The sequence below is a fragment of the Zeus faber genome (genome assembly GCF_960531495.2).
Source record: "Zeus faber genome assembly, chromosome: 6".
Lineage (NCBI taxonomy): Eukaryota > Metazoa > Chordata > Actinopteri > Zeiformes > Zeidae > Zeus > Zeus faber.
Genome location: NC_137201.1, coordinates 19,852,516 through 19,873,933, shown reverse-complemented (window position 1 = coordinate 19,873,933; position 21,418 = coordinate 19,852,516). Strand labels below are relative to the sequence as shown.

Here is a 21,418-nt window from a genome sequence, read left to right as displayed (position 1 = left end):
ATATTATTTTCCATATGTTGTCTTGCCTTCATCTGCATCCCAGCACATTGCTGCATGTTTATCCCCTTTTGATTGAAGGCCTGTGACTGTCAACTGTTTTCCAGATGCTTGTAGTTGCGCAATACATAATGTCTGTAGATAGACTTTTTTTTTTAACTGCTGCAGTGCAGCTTGTGTCGGACATCTGTCTCATGTGCTGGTGTGCGTTTGGATTCATTCATGTGAAAGTCGACGCCTGGATCTCCGCGCCTGGAAGAACTGGGCCAGGAAAGCGAGTATGAAGGACAGGGTGGACGCCGCACTCCCACGGACCCTGTGGCTGCTGCTGCTGGGCATGTGTGTGCTACTCGCCCTCAGCTCGGCAGGCCTGCTGCTCCTGCTGCTCCGCTACCGGGACCTGGCGGAGCATGTGGACACGCTGGATGCCAGGCTGCGCGGGGCCCTGAGGAACGGGGGTCTCCACGCCGCGGACCCCGCGGGGGGAGAGCTGCCCATGGAGCTCCGCCGCAGCAGAAGGAGCCAGGACGAGGATCAGACGCTCGGACGCAAAGAGGAGGACATGCTGCTGATGATGACATATTCCATGGTTCCAGTAAGGCTCGGATTTGTCCCTTAAATAGGCTTGAGCTGTTTTTGTTTGGAATTGGTGAATGTACATCGTAGATACATGGGCATCTGTCTAAAGTGGATTTCATGTATGAGTTATTTTGTAAGTGATGACTCTCTGATGTTGAGATTCCTCTTGACACCTCGTATCATTTCCTCTCTTCCCTTCTGTGGTTGGAAATATGTCAGCTCGATGCAAAGAAAAATACTCTGCATTCCAGGAATCTGGTACAGTGATCATGGAATAAAACGTGTGTTTTTACAGATGGAAGTAAAGATAGATGGAGCCAGATCTGCTCGACTCTTGTGATTTGACATTCAAGTCCTTATTCACTATGAACGTGACAGTTAAACAACATCGATGCACAAATACATATATTGTGTTTTTAAACTTGGTTAAAAGTTTTACTTTTAACTTCTAATTTATTTAACTGAATCAGAATCAGGCTTAAATGGCAAAGTACACTTGCACATACAAGGAATTTGGAATTTAACTTAGAACAAGTAAAGCAGAACTGCAATATTTACATAAAACAGTAGTTAGGATCTGAATTATTGCTTTCATGGTGTTTGTTGCCTAATATTAAATACCAAAATATATTAAATGTAGTTAATCGGACCTTGCACCTCTCGTTTGATTCATTTCAGGTCCAAATCATATTGGATCTTTGTAACAGCTCCAGAGGGATTTGTTTGACAGGTACAAATGACAAAAAAATTCACTCTATTCCAAACCAATCATGTCTGTCTAGGTATTTATTAATATATTTTTTTGTTTGTTTGTTTTGTTACCACAGGCCCCCCTGGACCACCAGGCAAAAAGAGATTCTAATTCTAGTAGACCTTATAATCTGCTTTAATAGATATATAATAGAAGTTATCAACACTTTAATACCAACATAATTTCATAATTTCTTCAGGCCTGCCTGGACAGGACGGCTTGCCGGGACCGCCGGGAAGGCCCGGGTTGGAGGGCCGAAGAGGAAGAAGAGGTGAGACTGTCGGGGGTGAATTTAACAAAGAAATAACAGATGCAAACAGGTTTTTCCTTCTTCTTTATACGGTGTGCCATTGTGTAATTTAAATCAACTCAGCTCGACTTCAGTTGTTTTGAACTACAACACTCGTAATCGGAGCAGAACAGGATTGGATTTCTCACCTTATTGTCCAGGACCGCCTGGTGGAAGAGGAGAAACGGGACCTCAGGGAGATACTGGGCCACCAGGAGAGACAGGTGACCCCGAGAGTGATGGCAATGGATTTTTTTTTGTTATGATTAATGTACATATCTTGCTCCATGCATAACTCCAGTTTGTCTCTTTTTATGAAAACTGACTTACTGATTCCTTTGGACCTCGTGATCACACAACTGTATTGATCAGTAGTCCAAGACCACGCGTGTTTGAGTTATAGCTTTATGTTAAGGTCCTCCTGGTCCAAGGGGTCCACAGGGTGCTCCAGGCCAAACCTCTCCATGTGACCCGTCAGAGACCAGAAGACACAGAACCACTGGAGTTCCAAGCAATCAGGACAATACATCTCTGGGTAAGAACAGCCTGCGAGTGTCCGCACTTCGCCGGTAGTCGCTGCAATGTAATTAACTTCTGACATTTCATTTCGGTGCTGTCCGTCTGAATTTGGCTTTATGTCATCCAATCTCACTCTACCTACGGTAACTATTGGTTGCTCATTAATTGGGTGTTTTCCTGTGGGGGAAAAAGACAAAAGATCTGTTTCATGTGAGCCTGCCTTAGAGGACCCTGAGCAGGAAAAGTGGGTAAAGAAGATGGAACAAAGTCATTGATTTCACTTTTTTTTTTTTTTTTTTTACTCTCAAGAGTCATCGTCACCGTATCCATCTCTGAAAAATGACACATGGAACGCCACGTACTCTCAGCAAGTGAGAGGCACAAATATGGAACCTAGTAAGTCCAGACACTGGGGGAGGGTTGTGCACTGTATCTTGATAACATAACTAGAAGAACACGGAGAACACAAGTCCAGATTTGTTGTATTTTTATTTTTTTCAGAATTAAGGTCCCTGTATTCGGACCAAAATAACCACACGTTGGATGGAGTCACTTCAGAGAATGTTGCAGAACTCTTTAACTCAACAGGTGAAAACTGTCATTCGAAAAAAATAGACCAAACTTACATCACTCATTACAAAAAAAAAACAACCCTCCAATCTTTGATTCTGTATTCAAAACTGTAAAATTGATGAAAGCGATAAAACCTGTTCTAAAAATCAAACCTTGTTCAGTTATGGTCCTGGACCCATTGACAGCCTCACCCTCTGCTCTCCCGGTTCCAACCCACGGTGCCCTGAGTGGATCTGGTCACGACCGCAGCACGGAGCCCAGTAGGTTCTCCCCCTTCTGCTCCGTACTGTGAAATAGATGATTGGACTATTAGAAACTAAACTAGCAAAGTGGTCGTCACAGGTACACAAGTGAATCAATTAATTTAACGACAATTGTTCAATAAATGCAGAAGGAGTCTCTGTCCATCGCCGTTTTAGGGCGCTGTCGACGACCGATCATAGCAGCACCTCAACCATTTCTCTTTTTTTCCATCAAAGTGCTCTCCATGATTGGATTGCTGAGTTTTGATAAATGAATCAGAGACACACAGTTATATTATCAAATACACAGCGTGTTGTTTCCACTTTCACGTTGAAATTATAAGGGAAATTAAGCTACAAATCAGTTGAATCCCGTGAAGGAATAACTTTCATCTTTGTTACTTGATTATAATGAAGGATTTAACATAGAACACGTTGGATGAAAAAAAGAAAATCAGTGTGGATGAGGTTACAAAACCTATTAATTTCACAGGTGACCGATATTGTATTTAAAATAACAGAGAATGGGTACAGAAGAGTAACAATCACGTTGAAATTATTTTGGGGGCTTATTTGAAATATCTTGAAAGCCCGTTCAACAAAACGACAAGTTGAGTGGAAGTGACAGGGGAAACATGAAGGACACATGTGGTCGGGAAACCAGTTTGAAAAATCACTCCCCCCCCCCCCCCCCTTCACAAATACAATATACTCGCTCATCATTATTAATGTTAGCATTCACCCAATGATTGAGTTTGATGTCCCATGAGTACAGATCAATACATTTAATGACAATAATACACATCTGCATTCACCATCAAGAGGGTACAAGATAAACAGGTTGTAACCTGTAATACCTACTAATACTAACACAGGACTTGAGCTTAATGTGCTTTCATCTCCTTACCATTTTTCAATTTCTAACTATAAAAAAAAAAATTTTACTAAATAAATGTCCCTTTTCCTTTTCGCAGCCTTAGCCTTACCTCTCTCACTCCAGAATAACGACGTGTCACATGTGGTGGGCGTCGAAAACCGGATCCAAACAGGTCGGACACTTGAAATGAAGCATCAACTATCTGTGTGTGTGTCTGTGTGTGAGTGTGTGTGTGTGTGTGTGTGTCTCCGTCGAACTCGCTCATGCAGTACAACGTTCCCATTCTTCCTAGGAAACATTGTCAAAAATATAAGTTGTTTAGAGAACGTCACCAAAATGCAAAGTACATATGGAGCCTGGATGGGGGACGCGGCGCGTCCGGACGACGCCCGCCGCTGGCTGGCTGATCACTTCTCAGGTGCCTGGAGCTTCACCTCCACAGCGACTCTTCTTCATTTACTCTTCCGCTGCATTTTAGGACATTTGTGCATTCCACATCTACACCTGCTGTTTATTGAAAAAAAATATATTTTTCCTGGTCTAGGTCGGGTTATTGTGGAATACCAGAACGTTTCATCATTTCAGGACGGTGGCAGGAAGCTCATCGACATCGAGAGGTTTTACCAGGGCTGTGGACATTTGATCTACGATGGGTCACTGTACTTTCACAAGGCGGGATCAAACCGACTGCACAAGTTAGTGGCAATGTTACAGCAATAAAACAAAAAACTTTTAATAACCACTTTTCTATATTTTAACCAGTTGTTTTTTTTGTTTGTTGTTTTTTTTTTTTTCTTTTTGGGGGGGGGGGTTAATTGAAACAGGCTTCATCTGGAGACCACGAGAACAAACATTCTCACGATGGAAAACACAGGATACAAAAACTTGAGGTATCTGTTCCACAATTCCAAGACATATTTCAAGTTTGCCGTGGATGAAAAGGGACTGTGGGTCATTGCCGCATCGAGCGTCAATCACACGTTGGTGGTCGCCAGACTCAACCGAGACCCATTTTCTGTGGAGGCTATCATCCACACTGGATACCCCGCTGCGAAAGCCGGAAACGGATTCATTGCACATGGTGCATTGTATATCACTGACGCCAAAGACAAAAAAATCACATATGCCTTTGATTTAGAAAAAGGGATCGCCGTGGACGCAAGTTTGGATTTGAGGCCAGCGGATGGCATCTTGGCCATGCTGTCTTACTATCCTAAAGAACAGCTTCTGTATATGTGGGACAACAGAAGTGTGAAAATTTGCAACGTTTATTTCACACCGAATGAAAAAGAGTTGCAGAATGAGTAATTAGTAGAGTATATTAGATTTGTGTTTGTGTTTTGGGATTTCGGAGAACAATATATATAATATACAGTACAATAATAGACAGTATATACAGTGCAAAAATACAATATATATATATATATATATAAATAAATAAAATACAATAAATATAATGTACAGTATACACATACACACACACTCAGTGGCCATTTTATTAGGTCCACCTTTCTAGTCCTACTGTATGCAGGACCCCCGCGCCCCCAGAAAAGCCTGGATTCCATATTCAAAAGTCTGGATTCAACAAGGTGCTGGGAACGTTCATTGGAGGTTCTGCTCCATATTGACATCATGCATCTCGCAGTTGCCGCAGATTCGCCCAGTCTCCCGCCCCAGCACACCCCAAAGGTCTCCACGGGACCGGGGGTCTGGAGACCGTGGAACCCATCGTCGTGTCGGTGGAACCAGCTGGGGACGACGATGCTTTGTGACATGCGGCAGGATCTAAATCTCGCAGCGCGCTTCCACCCGGGACAACAGCGGAGCGGTAACACGACGACCACCTCGCGGGAAAACAAGCCCCGCGCCGGCTCCACGGGACATTGACACCGCGTAGACCAGACACGATGACCTTGAGGAATTAACGCAAAGCTCCTCCGAACGCGTGCGTCATGAAGAAGCACGGCGGCAAGGCCAGCAGCCCGGTGAAACGGAAAAAGAAAAGCCCCGACGCGGACGCGAAGGTCAGTGGGTCGCCGTCGACCGATAGAGCGCCGGGCGCGCACCGGTAGGCGGCGGAAGTGGAATCCAGCCTCGGCCCTACGCGAGCTGACTCCCAACCGCCGTAGACACATCTGCACCAGGACGTGGGGGTTGGAAAGTGGAAAAGAAAAGGAAATAATGAGGGAAACACACTTTCAGGGGATCCCGGCGAATGCGGGAACACGGGTGGGAAAACTTTCTAAACAAATACAATTAAATAAAACTGGAACGAGAGGAAAATCCTGCAGCAGCGGAAGAGCAGAAGGGTAGATATACTCTGTATACATGGTCAGTTAGTCCGCACTTGGTTATACTGAAAGTATTAATAAATAAGTATTAATAAATACTATTATTAAATAGGAGTAATAAAGAGCGACCTCCCCGTGTCAGGAATGTCCACATTTCTCACTCCCTACGTAGATACATAAGCTGTTCATATGACGAATCATAAATGAACCTCTGTATAAAGAAGCGTGAGTGTGTGTGCACGTATCTAATTTTGTAATAATTAAATATCATTTTGCAAAAGGAATCTGTTCCTCTGTCATCACAAACCTTTTTAACCGTGCGTATACTATTTTGTAACTGCAGATTATTCTTTTTTATGTAAACATATCTGTTTTCATTTCATTTTTTGTTGTAATTGTATTTTTTTTATTTGAAAATATATGAAAAAAAATCTGATGTAACTTGAGTTCACTTTGCAAATTACTATACATCATTTTCTATAAAGTTATTGTTTGAATGTTGGACTATTTTGTATCCTGACACTTTTATCATAGTTTTTGCCCCACAGTTATTTTAGAAGCTTGTTCATTTTGGAAAACAAATCCGTTTTGAGATTTACTGTATCGAGTAGTTTAGGGGCAAATGTACTTATGCTGCGTTCAGCAAATTGAAACTCGGAAATTCCATTTCACACTCCCCGTCCCGAGCTAAATGTTTGTCCCATAATTCCCATCGATTTTGTGCGGGAAGACATGGACGGCCGCAGTAAATGCGTGTTTGTTTTGGTAAGAGTGTGCATTCTATAAGAGGATAAAATGCATTTAACCTGACGTGAAAAGTTTAGGGTGTTTTATAGGTCGAAGTTAAGACGTGTTTTCAAATAAAAACGAACGCTAAGTTCATCGTAAACCGCCACCCAATTGTGACGTCAAAGTACTGGGATTCACTGCCTGCTAAGGGCCGACAGAACAACCTGGCCGTGCACAAACAATAAAGGTATTAACAGAGGTATAATGTTATTCCAAACTATTAGCTTTTTTCATCAGTCAAAGCCGTTATGGTTGGCTTTGGGGAAAGTTAACCACCTCATGGGTGGTACGCGAATGCACCATGGCTCCGTTGAGGTAAAAGTGGATATTTGTAGATTACGAGGGCTACCTGAACGCATCCCAAGAGACTTCAATATAATTCTCTCTATAGGTAAATGCATAAACACATACAAAAATAAAACAACCATACAAATATAATCAGTTTTAAGATTTACACTTTGGACGATTAAATCATAGTCTGCAAATTGTCCCGGCTTGTTTTTTTTTTAGAACTGGGCATGCGCGTCTCTCCTTGCGTACAGGGCCAGATGCAAATGATGCATTCAAGTCACAGTGGAGATTACGTTTGAAAACCTGTTTTGCGCGGAAACAACAACTTCAAAGCTTTGGTGCCGTTTCACCAAACCGGAGGATCGACTGAAAAAAATAGTTTTTTACACTACGCAATCTACTGACGATACCAGAACAACTGAAACGAGGCCGGTTAATAGCCTTCAAATTGTTTGAATAATACGTTCATTTCTATTTTTTAACATGCAGTCATACAAGCACGTGTGGTGAAATGTTAAAGGTCAAACTCCGAAGACTGTTCAAAACAAAGCAGCAAAGGGAAAATAATCCAAATGATATATAAACAAACAACGTAAAAAAAACGAGCAAAAATTATTTGCCTAATTTAAGGAATATGTGATGTGTTGTGTTAGCCATGACTGAAATTGGGGCAGTCAGTACTCGCCACTTTACACGGGTACCGCTGGTAAACGGACGCGAACAGTTATTCCCGGGATGGACACACGGAAGTTCCCACCGCCCCCGTGTGACGTGAATGCGGCGCCGAGCTAACGCTAGCCTAGCTTGTTCGGCTGACCTACTTCATAACAGCGGCGTTACATCACGCAGGGTCCAGTTCCACCTCTGTAGCTCGGCCCTGCTCCGTGTGGCGGGGGGGGAACACACAGCGCGGCACTCCGATCCGGCCTCACCGAGCGACGAACAGCCAGGGCCAGAAGCGGTGACGTTCGGGTCTGTTGTTCGCTGGAGGCTGCCGGGGCGTGTGCGTGCTTTCGTCTGCTCCCGTAAGTAACGACGCAGCGACAGCGGCCGTTTCTCGTCAGTTTGTGCCCCTGGCTGGTCGCCTCTGCCCGCGTGGTTTGACTTGCTCGTTAACGTGGTGATTCCTGCCTGGCGCTGTCTCCGTCACGGGTGGATGCAGCTGGATTAACGCTGCCTTTCCCCCTGAAAACACCAGCCTGCCCTGGCCTCGGCCTACGAGCCTTCCTGCGATGTTTCGCCCTGTCAGTTGTTTTGGGAGAGAGACTTCACCCGGTGTCATAGAGATCGTTTGAACAACGATTTATTTGCCGTTTACGTCGATAAAAACCCATTTTCACCAAGTCACTTGATAAATACCTGAAATAGTGACGCAAGACTCGAGAACGATTCGTTGGGAAGGAACGAACGTTTCAAATGACTCGGGCACCTGGAGTGAAATTATTATTGAGGGGAACATTAAAGTCCAAGGCAAAAAAAAAAAAAAAAGTCCAGTCTGATTCTTATTGAATGTGAACGACTTAGGCTTCAAACGTGCCACTAGAATAAATAGTGTCGACACAAAATGAATCGCTCTAATTCACACGTTGCGTTCGCGGCCAAAATAAACTATTTCGAGACGACCAAGCTGAGGCGGATGTTGTCCGGGATCCGCGGCTCGCGTCCCTCCACGCAAATAAATAATCCCGACAGAATCAAGTGATTCGACTGTTTTTACTGAGCGACTCGTGTAGAAGCGCGTCCGAAAGGGGGCGAGACCTTCATAACCGCCGACGCACACCAGGAGCGGCGCGTCGACGCTTCAGATACGCTGCCGTGTTAATCGACGTTGCCGTCCGCACCGGCTCCGTCAGGCGCGCGACTACGAGCCTACCCCTCGCGTTGTTTTTTTTTTTTTTTGGGGGGGGGGGGGGGGGGTTGTTTTTATTACGCCTCGGCCTATACCCCCCCCCCCCCCCTATACACACACACGCATCAAATTAAACCTCTATATAAAGTAAATATTATCATTCCAGCAGGAAACAAATCAGACCCAGGAATAGACTTAAGATTTTACTTCATACCTGGGAAGTAGTTGTACAAGCTTTATTGGTCTGGTATACTGTACCTTTCAGCACCACGGGGGCATGGACAGTAAAGGGCTTGGACTTAGAGAAATCTGCTAATTTATTTACAAGGTATTATTAAACTTTTGTGTTTTTATCAAAAGTACAAGAATATATCCATTGCATGTTGTTCTTCATTTGATAATCAAACCACAAATAACTAAAATAATCAGAAAATACTTTATTCCAGAAATGGCTCAATAAATTCACACACATGCATGCATATATATATATATTAGTCAACATCTCCTGCATCCTCCTCTGGTTAATGGGATGAATCTGCCGCCCTGCCTCCTCCTTCGGACCGCAGAAGAACCGGCACCGCCTTCCTCCTGTCGATATGATGATGTGTTTCTATAGATTACTCATTACGGCAATAAAATGTGTTGTAGTCAAGCCAGAAGCTGCTGTTTGGAATATGAACGATGAGCGCTAAACACAGGAACTAATCCAACGATGTTAACAGACTCCAAATGTGAATGAAATGAAAAGCAAAGGGTTTAAAACGAAAGCAAGGATTCACTTACCCATTAAAGGTAGATACATTCCACAATTTGTAGTTTCAGTAGAAAGTCTGGAGAGTGCTGCTTTCGGTAGCATGTCGTAGACGGAATGAAGACGGACTTGTGTGAATTGACAAACCGCGAGACCGCTGACATGATGCGTTTAGTGTGAATTGGGGTACTCTGTGGAATTTTACACAATTTGCACAAGACTTCCCTAAAAGGCTTTTATTGGTAAAAACATATCGCCTTTTAATTTGTATACAATAACACCAAATTCAAGCTTTTTTGGGCTGATGCAATGACAATTCTTGTTCTGTGTTTTTCTCCAGGATACCCAGTCTAGTTGCGGGATGTCCTGTCCGTGCACTTCGGCAGCGAGATTATTCTTCAATTCTGCTCAAAGAGGTAAAGGACTGTGATTAAAGTACTGTTTTCCATCTGTTTTATGATGTAACACTGTGACACTGTACCCTGAGCAGCTTCCTGGCATGTCTTATGAAAACCTAGCTTCCTCCTGTTTTCTACAGAGCGTTTACATCATTGACATGGTAGAAAACACAGTACAACACATTTTGGTGTTGATTGTTAACCTTATGTGATCAAGCTTTTGAGAAGTTCTTATAATCGTCCTGTTCACGACTGCCCCTACATCTACCTAATACTTACCTCTGCCTTGCATCAAATATATCGTATTTAGCCGCTACTGTCAACATTGGCCAAAAATCATGTTTGAATATTTTCCAGGGGAGGAGGGGTTACACACAGTTCTGCTGTGGTACAGCTCTGCAGCTCTGATCAGAGTGGTCTTTTCACAAAACAAAACAAATAAAAACAGTTTGCTTTTATTCTAGTTGTATTGAATTTACTCAGTTTCCTGCTGCTTCTCCGCTGTATAGCAGATTGCTTCTGAAAGAATTCCCGCTCGCGTTCTCACGGGCCGGTGGCACATGTACGGTGGCCCGGCACGATCCGCGGCCCTGTGGTTGGTAACCTCTGCACTAGAGAACATTCTAACTCTGTCAGTGATGGTCGGGCAGCGTGGGACCGTGAACCTGGGCTCAAGCAGATGAAATCTTGAAATCCAGACCCCTGTGAGATGTTAATCGGCCGCTTAACTTTGCAGATAAAACGGGTCAATTTATCTGTAATCGCTGTTTGAACGGCGGGGGGGGGGGGGGTGTATTTTTATTATTACAATTTGAATATCAAACTCTCTTTTGACAGCACTATAATCTGCAGTATTGTATTCAATAACTATATATAATAAATAACAGATTACTGTCCTAATTAAGTATTGAATTGGACTCTCTTGATACCTGCAGACACGCTGTAACAGGTGTGTGTGAGCCTACCTGTCTTGTAATTCTGACCTTTTTGCAGTTGTTGCCCTTGAGTAGTCGAATCCAGTTGAAATGTTAGAAACAGGTAATGGAAACTTGGTCCTATTTAAACACTCATTCCCAGTAGGAATAAATTGCAATATGGTTGCAAAGAAATGCAGATGCTTATTGGTGTCGCCACGGTTACCGGTGTTACCCAGTCTTGGGGCATATACGATTACATTCCTTGCCCACTGCCCCCACCGTGTATTTATTGATTTATTGCGTCTACATTCATCAAATGTCTGCTGCTTCTGCGCGCACAGTAGAGTCACATTTCACTTATCACGGTAAGAGAGGCGAGAAAGAAGATTGAAGACCTTAGATCAAGTCTAGATCTTAGTCTTAGTCTTAGTCTTAGATCTTAGTCTAGTCTAGGACTTGTCTCCCTCTCAGTGCGTTATCTCCATTCAAATTTTTGTTTTGATATATATCAAGGGACACTCAAAGTAAAACTGTTGTCCCTGTTGCAGGTTTGTCTTGTTCCCGGATCCAATTGTTCTCCCTGAGTAAGCATGGCTCCCGTGAAACTCACCTGCCTCTCAGGCAGGTGAGCGAGGTCAGGGTCAGGTCCTTCTCTGAGACGGTCATCTGCTATGCTTCCAAAGATGGTGCTACTAAGGACGGTGGCAGCGATGGAGGAAAGGTACTTCTCAGCCAGGCAGCGTTGTAGTATTCCAGTCTGGCCTCATGTCTGCATTTTATAAGTCTAGTCTCAGACTTAACAGTATTGACTTGGATTTGACTCATCCTCACACCCCTATTCAAAGCTCAACAAGTTGTTTTAAAATGTATAATGATTGACTCAATTTGATGGAGATGCAATCTGCAATCTAATCTACTTTTTGATGACATTTCAGTGTGTCATGGTGAATCAGTGGCCTCAAACATCTTGTTTACAAAGTTGAGCTAAAAATAAACTCCTTGGCAGCGGTTGGCTGCGGACAAGTTTATAGGTGTTAACAGTGAAGTCAGATTTTAACCCTTCCGGTGGTGGCCGACGACTAGAATTGGGTTTTACAGTTTGATATTCAGTGGCGTTGGCCTGTACTGGAGTATCAACCCTGTTGGTCTGGAGTCACCTTTAAGTTTGGATTTGATTTGATAAGATTCAAGTCTAACTTGACTTGAGCCCTCCCCCAAAGAATTGGTCTTGGCTCAATCTCACCTTGCTGTGTTTTTTGTTTTTTTTGTGCGTGACTGTGATCAATTTCAGTCTGCCACACTGATGCAAGGGCCATAATCATAGTTTTGATTTCCATTATTACTTTTGTTTTATACAAGTACTAGCAAGATGCTCAGTTTGCTGATAATGTGTGTTCATTTTCTTTCCCACACAGAAAAGCATCAGCGATGCAAAGAGGCTGTCTGGCTCTGGAGGAACAGGCAAGGGAGGAAGCCAGCTCCGCTGCCCCAAATGTGGAGATCCCTGCACACACGTCGAGACCTTTGTCTGTAAGTAGCTAGATACTGGATTACGACCTGTTCTCACCGGGTTCCATCGGTGTCCAAATCTTGTCTGCTTCTTTTTTGACTTCACTATAATAGCATGTCTTACCATCTAGGCTGGATTTATTGGAAGGTTCTTAATTCCATTTCCATGACCTTGACTTTGATACTATTTCCTAAATGCACATATCACATTTTGATTCCCAGCCATTGGGATTGCCAACTCCATCCTTTGTCAAAGCAATTTGGCATTTATGTTTTGGTTTTTCTTTTTGTAGCATCAACACGATTTGTGAAATGTGAAAAGTGTCACCACTTCTTTGTGGTTCTGTCTGAAACGGACTCCAAGAAGGGCCTAAACAAAGAGCCCGAATCCGCAGCCGAGGCCGTGAAACTGGCGTTCTCTCAGAAGCCTCCGCCTCCTCCTAAGAAGGTAACCACGACAACCCGGCGCTGTGACATGCTGCTTAATCTCAAAGGAGTTTCCCCAAACACACGATTCACAAGTTATTTTAATCCAAAACATTTATTTTTTCAGATCTACGCGTACCTTGACAAATATGTTGTTGGCCAATCCTACGCCAAGAAGGTGCTGGCGGTTGCCGTGTACAATCACTACAAGCGCATCTACAACAACATCCCAGCTGGGAGCCGGCAGCAGGTGGAGGTGGAGAAGCAGGCGTCTCTAACGCCCCGCGGTCAGTACCGCTGCAGCTCTGCCGACTTTTCTTCTCGATCGTATAATCCAAACTGCTCCGACAATGGAAAGCGTGTCCCTGTTTTCCCAAACCACTGAAACCCTTTTTTCCTCCTCGGGGTAGAACTTAAAATATCTGTATAAATGCAAACATGGACTTTTGTTTTGTTTATATGTTCAATCCAGACTAAAATGATTTGGATTGAATGGATACATTTCCCTCGTTCTGGAATGATTTCAATTCTATATCAGGGCCATCAAGATGGGGAAAAGGCGTACAACCTCTTTAATTCAGGAGAAATTATGCCAGTTATGATTTGGAATATGTGTTTGTTGTTTTTGGCCGACTAAATGTTTTGTATTTGGTGTGTTTCTTTTCTAGTTTGACACACTGAAGATTTTTGACTTTATTTTGAAAAGTGCAGGTAATTGTTTAGTAGTTGATCATCGAGGTGAAACTCCAGGACAAATGACTAAATGGCTGTGTAGCCGTTTTAAAAAGCTCATAATAGGAATTGTTTGCAATTTAGTACAAATACTAACTTGTGGTTAAAAAAATATATAATCATATCGTGTTTACTTTGCAGTCGAGAAGCCAAATAGAACTGTATAATTTGGCATTTGTTCAATCATGAAATACAATGTGGGGAAAGCATTATCTATTTATTTATTTAATTAATTATTATTGCATCGGTAAAATAACGGTGATCACATTGATTTGAGATCTTTGATCCTCTCCCCGTAGAACTAGAGATGAGAAGACGAGAGGATGAGTACAGATTCACAAGTAAGTCCTTGGACCTTCTTGTTGTCTTGACATTATTGGCTGTTTAAAGTCTCATCCCTTAAGCAGTGTTTTTTTTATTTTTGTTTTTTTTATTATTATTATTATTATTTTTATTATTATTATTTTAATGTTGCACAAATGCCAAACTGAACAGTCTTTTATATTGAGCTGCCTGTGCAGTGTGTTGATAACAAGTTAGTTCTGGCTTGTTTACAATGCAAAATTTCGGGTCCTATTCCACTCCGGTTCACCTCCCTGAGTAACTCCACACTAACCGACTGCTGTACATGTATTTATAGCCATACTATTTTCGCCTGCATTTTGATACATGTACACTACATTTCATAACTTGCAAACACATCCAGTGGTTTGAAAAGGGAGCTAGTGTGCTCAGAGAACTGAATTCTGTCAAGTCCTTGCACTGCAAGTCCCTGAATTCAATTCAGACGTTTCTTTGTGTTTTGTTTGCTTTTCCAACCATTTCCCTCCGAGGGTGCTGATCTTTTTTGTGAATGTTCTTTAATCGCCATTTGAATGAATACAATTCTTCATTCGATGAAATCAATGTAGGTTTCAACGCATACCACTTCGTCCTCAAAGTGTACTAGGATAAAGATGAAAGATTAAAATATTCTTCCCTACTTCTGAACAATCTGTCTGAGGTTAGTAAGGGTGGGAGGCAACAATGGCATCAACAAATATCTGGAGTTTTTCATATCCAAGAAGATATGACAAACTTAACACGCTGAAGCCATTGGGTTCCAGTGTGGTTTGGAACACCTCACAATTAGGGGGGCGTGAGAGAGCTTAGTACATAGTACTACATTACATTACATTACATTTAGCAGACGCTTTTATCCAAAGCGACTTACAATTGTTCAATCACCGACAGACGCAGCCATCAGGAGCAATTAGGGGTTAAGTGTCTTGCTCAAGGACACTACAGTATGCTAGCAGGAGGAGCCTGGGATCGAACCAGCAACCTTTAGATCACTAGACCACCAGCTCTACCGCCTGAGCTACCATCGACCCTGTGTTGTACTATTTAGTTTAGTTTGGTCAACAAAAAAATACACCGCATGGACTTTGGTGTTATTCACACACAGGACTGATACTCTTGACTGATTTGTGAATGTAGAGCTGCTGCAGATTGCAGGGATCAGTCCCCATGGCAACGCCCTGGGAGCGTCCATGCAGCAGCAGGCCAGCCAGCAGGCCCCTCAGGAGCGTAGAGGAGGGGAGGTGCTGGACTCCACCCACACCGACATCAAACTGGAGAAGAGCAACATCGTGCTTTTGGGCCCGACTGGATCAGGTCGGTGTGATGTTTAAAAAAATGTATGTACTTGATCCATGGTAATATTGTTGTTCCACCTGAAATACTAAGTTGGCTCACCTGGTAGAGCTCACTATTTTCAAGGCTGAGTCCTTGCCACGGCGCCCGGTTTCAATTCTGTAAAAACTTCTACTTTTAAACAAACATTTTAACATATTTTTTCGAAATGTACAGGAAATAACAAACCGATGTCTCATTCACATGCTAGCAGTTTGCATTTGATGGCAAACACGAGTCAGCCTTATGTGTCTGAGCAAACGAACAACATTTTATTCAAATTATGTTTTGTTTTTTTTGCTGCAGGAAAGACATTGCTGGCTCAAACACTGGCCAAGTGTCTGGATGTTCCCTTTGCGATCTGTGACTGCACAACACTAACCCAAGCCGGATACGTGGGAGAAGACATTGAGTCGGTTATCGCCAAACTGCTGCAAGATGCCAACTACTCAGTAGAGAAGGCGCAGCAGGGTGGGTAGCAGCAGAGAGACTGGAAAGCTTCAATATTTCAGAAACAATTGTTAGGAATGTGTAATTATAACCAAGCAGGTAGAGGTGTTTCTTATAAGAGATGCAACAGTTTATAACGTTCAGAAAATTGCATTACCTTACTGTAGCGCAGACTTAAGGACGACAGTTATCTATATCGTGATATTACGAAACCGAAGTCCAGGATGAGCTCGAGTCCTTATCCTTCTTACAGTGTCAATGTCTAAACGCTGTTGTGTTGGAACTGGTGGTACTCTGATAGGAGAATAGTCATTTACTTGCAGTACTTGGCTACTGCTGCTGTAACGGTTACGATTTAAAGGGCTGTTATCATTGCCACATCTGATTTGTTGACAGTTAAAAAAAACCTAACACCCAAAACAAACGGTATTAAGGTTGGAATTTTCACAGAGCTTGAATGCGACTTATCGAGTCTGTGGGAATGAGATTTCCTCCTTCTGAATGTTCTCCAGTGCCTCACAAGCTAAATAGTTGGTTTTAAGAATTATTTACTTAATGTTTTTCAGGCTAAACATTAACTAGTCTGCTATTTAAAAATAAAAAATACAGATGTCTATTGTTCATTATATTCTAACATAAAGCCTCCTTTCAAGGTTTGTCCTTACAATGTCGAAAGCTCGGGAATAGTTGACCTTTGCTTGGTTTACTAACGTGAGCGTCCCACATGCAGGTATCGTGTTTCTGGATGAGGTGGATAAGATCGGCAGCGTTCCTGGAATCCACCAGCTGAGGGACGTGGGAGGAGAGGGTGTCCAGCAGGTCGGTGTTGTGACGCCCACGAGGAAACGCGGAGCCTGTAACCAGAAATGACCCTCTAAACCCTCATGCGGTTAGGTTGGGTGTTCGCCTAACGTTTCCCATTCCCGCCACCTAAACACGACAAAAGAATCCTGCTGGAAAGCATGGCCTCCTTTGTGTTTAAGAATTTGGTTGGTTAAGAGGCATGGGCCTGGTATGTTACAGTCTAAAAATGTTTTCCCTTCATCATTCTTCACACAATACCCCTCAATGACAAAGCAAAAACGGATTTTCCAGTTATTTTAAAATTTAATAATAAAAAAAAAAACCTGAAATATTACATTGAAATAAGTATTCAAACCCTTTGCTATAACACTCTGAATATCTCCTTGAGATATTTCCACAACTTTATTAGAGTCCACCTGTGGTAAATTAAATTGGACATGATTTGGCCGTTCCTTAGCTGTTGCCAAAAGACACCTAACCGGTTTTCTGACTTTTGAAACAAATATTTTTCGTTTTTCAGGGCCTGCTGAAGCTCCTTGAGGGCACTATCGTAAACGTTCCCGAGAAGAACTCCAGGAAGCTGAGAGGAGAAACCGTGCAGGTGGACACAACGAATATCCTCTTTGTTGCATCCGGTGCCTTCAACGGACTCGACAGAATCATTAGCAGAAGGAAAAACGAAAAGGTTAGCGTCAACTCTAATAAGGTGTTTGTACATTAAATCTTTATTTATTTATTTTTTTTACGTGAATTGAGGTTTTATTTTCATTACAGTTTGCGTAAAGCACAGGAGGGCTGGAAGAATTTTCCATTGCCATAATTAAAGGGACTCTCATATTCATCATCGTCAAGCACAGTGGTTTCCAAACTTTTTGTCAAGCCCCCTTTAGGAGTTGGAAAAACCTTTGCAATCCCAACATTCCTATTTATTTCTGCCATTAGTAAAAGCAAAAAAGACAAAAAGGAAGTTGTCGTGAACTTCATTAAAAAACACAGAACATTATTTTCATTCAGCTTCGTGTCATAAACTCTGCTCATTGCAAAAATGTTTTTCTTAAAAAATGGGGGGAAAAAAAATTTGGGCGTAACAATGTATAGTAAAAATAGGTGTATGATGTCATTTGATATAGATAGAAATGTGTAATAGAGGAATCTATTTTAGTGTCGTTATCATTTAAAGTCAATCCCTTCGGCCGCCCTTCGGCTCCACAGCAGGGGGCAGGCCCCACACTTTGGGAACCACAGTTCTAGCGTCAGCCTGGCAGCTTGGACTGCTGTTTCCTTCAGGTCCTGCAGAGGGCACCGTCCACAACCACACCTCTTAAAGGTCCCCCAGTTTTAGAGGTTATTCCCCATTCCCTGTCGAGCAAACATGTTCATATTTTCCTTTTTTGTTCCATTATCTGAAACAGTCGCTTCAAGTTATTTTTAAATATTTTTCACTTTGCCTCCGTGTTGAGTTGAACAGATTGTTATGGGTGTTTGTCGCTGGGGCAGCATCGCACAACATGGGCCAAATCGGACTTGTCTTTTGACTGGCGGTCTCACTACATAACACTTTTCAGTATTTGGGCTTCGGGACTCCCTCCAACATGGGGAAGGGGCGGCGTGCGGCGGCGGCGGCGGACCTGGCCAACAGCAGCGGCGAGACGGACACGGTGGCCGAGATCGAGGAGAAGGACCGGCTGCTCCGGCACGTCGAGGCCCGGGACCTCATCGAGTTTGGGATGATCCCGGAGTTTGTCGGCCGCCTGCCCGTCGTGGTGCCGCTGCACAGCCTGGACGAGGAAACACTCGTCCAGATCCTCACTGAACCCCGAAATGCTGTGGTGCCGCAGTACCAGGCCCTCTTCAGCATGGACAAAGTACGTATATATGTCGTAATACACAAGTGTACTTGGAAAACTTTCTCGCCGCTCTCGTGGATGCTGCAGCCTGGAGGGAGAAACACTGGAGTGGCGACATTTTAGTATTCTGCAAATCATTTACACCCGTTATTAAATACGCAACCGGCCAGTACACCGACTGTTTAGAAAGTCGTGCTCTGTGAAACGTTCCCCTTGTGATGGTTGTGTTTGGTTTCAGTGTGACCTCAATGTGACTGCGGGCGCCCTGAAAGCCATCGCCAGGCTGGCTCTGGAGCGGAAGACGGGAGCACGTGGGCTCCGGTCCATCATGGTGGGTCACCTCCACGCAGCCTCTCGGGCTCTGCGTGGGGCTACCGTTCACGTTTAAACCGGTACCTGGAATCCGGTACCGGTACCGTTTTTCTCTGCACTTAACTCTCTCTCTAATAACAAAAATGTAATTTCAGTTGTAAAAAAAAAAAAAAAAGTTTTGACGTTCTTATTTAGAACATTTTACACAGCTCACTAAATCCAACCTGTCAGTCAAAGTACGAGGGTAAACAACACGTCTCGCGGGCTGACGCGAATCAGAACGCTGGTAAAAATGCTAAATGCTACGCTGACGTCAGCCGAGACAATGGTTATCCTCCAAAACAACTTATCCAACTAGCTGATTAATGACCTGAACATGTCTGTGAAGTCGTCCACGCCTCACTTCAAGTTTCGTCGTCCGTGGATGGGTTGAACTTCCCGTTATCCGCGGCTGCTGCCGGGGCCCTGGGCTTCCGGGCTCGGATACGGAGCGATCCTCGGCTTTTGAGAAATGTTTTGTGTTTTGCGTTTCGCATCACAAATATTGCGGCGAGCGTAGTCCGCGTCGAGTTTTTAAAAAGCGTAGAAACAGACCTTGGCGACCGCTTTCGGCTCCTCGTCGCCCGCGACCGTGTTGAACGAGCTGCAGGGGTGACGTAGCCGCGCTCTCTCTCTCTTTCTCTCTATTCTCTCACCCGGATGCGCTGCCGCCCGATTCATTTTACGTAAATCGGTACTCGGGTTTGCGAAAGCGCCGACTCACATTTTGTCTGTACTGACCCTCGCAGGAAAAGCTGCTCCTGGAGCCCATGTTCGAGGTGCCTCACTCCGACATCATGGCCGTGGAGTTGAACAAAGATGTGGTCCAGGGCAAACTGGAGCCGCGATACATCAGGTCAGCGCCGCGCCGCTCCGCCTCCAGATCAGGTGTTGTGGGTCATCCGCTGCGGAACCTAAAACCCCCGGGTTTTCTCTTTGGCTTCCAGGGCCCCGGCCAAGGAGTCGTCGGAGGAGGAGTACGACTCCGGCATCGAGGAGGAGAACTGGCCTCGCCAGGCGGACGCCGCCAACAACTGAGCCGACCTTCCGCTCATTTTAGATCAATCATTTCATTAACCAGAAGGTTCTCGGCGGATTCTTCCTCTGGTTTCAGACGCCCCCACCCCCTGACAAACCAGCTGCGTAGGACACGAAGCCAAAAGGAAAAAAAGAAAAAAACAACAACAAAAAAAAAAAAACCCCTTCTGAGGATTTCCTGACGAACAAGATTACGAGTGTAACAACCTTCAGTCCAGCACTGCACATGTTTTTCTTTTTTTTCTTTTTTTTTTCTTTTTTTATTAGAGGTGCACTAATAAAGGTGGACCTTTTATAGTATATTTTCGATCTTTGGCCGATTGCTAACATTTTATCTATCTGGAGATGACACGATTTTATTCTTGTAAAGGATTAGTATTTAGATGACCTCTTTTCTCTCTTTGTGGTGATAGGTTGAAATGGCAAGGGAAACCAATGGACGTTATGGGATCATATTGTACGCTTGAAAACGTGTCGTGTTTTCATGTTACATGCAGGTGATGCCTCGTGGCGCATCACATTCCATGAGCACATCAATATTTTGATGATTCTCCTTTATGGCCACCATTTTTGCTAATGGTGTTCGTGACTGACAATTGGGCTGTAATGTTAGCGAACATCTTAGCGTTTAGTTTCGCACGACGACCTGTAACTAGGAGCGCAGACTGCGCCGCGTAGAACCGCACCAGCACAATAAACCAAACGGTGACCTTTTGGATGGCAGGAGGGCCGCTCCCGCTCTGTTGTCAGTCTGTCTCCGCACCCAGCGCGTGTGTGTTCACCCACAGACCCGGGACTGGACCGAGGAATTTGACTTTTCTCTTTTGTTTCTTTTGTCTTCTCCATAAAATTCACCATAGTGCTGTATTGCCATGATACTAAATGATACTTCTATACACACGTCTGTAATCAAGCCTCCACTGAATCTTAACCATCCAACCATGCTCTGAAATGAAGCTGGCTTTGTTTTCCCTTTTACTTTCAGTTCCCTTTGCTTTTGGCACAGTATCTAAACCTTTGTTTTCTCAGTTGTCAGAGGTCACTTACAGAAGCTGTAAGCCCCCAAAGTTGTGAATCTTAAATTAACTGATTGTGGTTGTTTAAAAAAAGATTAAAAAAAAGATCTGAATAAAATGTATATCTATGTACAGAACATTGGCGTCATTGTACTGTGCTGCTGGACCTGTTTGTCTTATGACCAGATGAAGACAGCGATGGCTCCGTGATCAACACAGCAGACGGATGACACATAAGCAGCTAATCTCTGGAGATGTTACGTGCTTCTTTTTTTCCCCTCAGCATTTCCTTAATCCCGTTTAATTCTTTTGGATTTCTTCTTACCCGGACGCCGGAAACTATAAATAAATGAATATGCTGATGCAGTCCAAGCCAAGTGAGGCCTCAATATACGGCAGTGTCTTCCAAGTAGTCCACCTTAAAACACAAATATTCAAATTTATATATATTTTTTAAT

General features: G+C 43.6%; 3 protein-coding genes across 4 annotated transcripts; all 3 read left to right on the top strand.

The window, feature by feature from the left end:
• The first annotated feature begins 201 nt into the window (after nucleotides 1-201).
• On the top strand, nucleotides 202-1,497 carry LOC307231728 (gliomedin-like). The gene is made up of 3 exons (XM_080002517.1): nucleotides 202-592; nucleotides 1,255-1,306; nucleotides 1,404-1,497. The coding sequence occupies exons 1-3, from the start codon at nucleotides 278-280 to the stop codon at nucleotides 1,436-1,438; spliced, it is 402 nt and encodes a 133-aa protein (XP_079858643.1). The 5' UTR covers nucleotides 202-277; the 3' UTR covers nucleotides 1,439-1,497.
• A 3-nt stretch (nucleotides 1,498-1,500) lies between these two features.
• On the top strand, nucleotides 1,501-6,515 carry LOC307231726 (gliomedin-like). Its single transcript, XM_080002515.1, has 10 exons — nucleotides 1,501-1,598; nucleotides 1,778-1,840; nucleotides 2,032-2,151; nucleotides 2,445-2,531; nucleotides 2,637-2,723; nucleotides 2,870-2,968; nucleotides 3,925-3,999; nucleotides 4,120-4,245; nucleotides 4,372-4,522; nucleotides 4,652-6,515. The coding sequence occupies exons 4-10, from the start codon at nucleotides 2,522-2,524 to the stop codon at nucleotides 5,133-5,135; spliced, it is 1,032 nt and encodes a 343-aa protein (XP_079858641.1). The 5' UTR covers nucleotides 1,501-1,598; nucleotides 1,778-1,840; nucleotides 2,032-2,151; nucleotides 2,445-2,521; the 3' UTR covers nucleotides 5,136-6,515.
• A 1,419-nt stretch (nucleotides 6,516-7,934) lies between these two features.
• On the top strand, nucleotides 7,935-21,097 carry clpxb (caseinolytic mitochondrial matrix peptidase chaperone subunit Xb). 2 transcript variants are annotated; one of them, XM_080002655.1, is made up of 15 exons: nucleotides 7,935-8,223; nucleotides 10,139-10,214; nucleotides 11,662-11,834; nucleotides 12,529-12,643; nucleotides 12,916-13,070; nucleotides 13,176-13,335; nucleotides 14,080-14,121; nucleotides 15,260-15,436; nucleotides 15,761-15,925; nucleotides 16,635-16,723; nucleotides 17,229-17,393; nucleotides 18,274-18,573; nucleotides 18,794-18,886; nucleotides 19,656-19,762; nucleotides 19,854-21,097. In XM_080002655.1, exons 2-15 carry the CDS (start codon nucleotides 10,160-10,162, stop codon nucleotides 19,942-19,944), a joined length of 1,887 nt encoding a protein of 628 aa, XP_079858781.1. In that variant the 5' UTR covers nucleotides 7,935-8,223; nucleotides 10,139-10,159; the 3' UTR covers nucleotides 19,945-21,097. The 2 variants fall into 2 exon arrangements, with proteins under 2 accessions (XP_079858781.1, XP_079858782.1); XM_080002656.1 differs by lacking the exon at nucleotides 14,080-14,121.
• The last annotated feature ends 321 nt before the right edge of the window (nucleotides 21,098-21,418 follow it).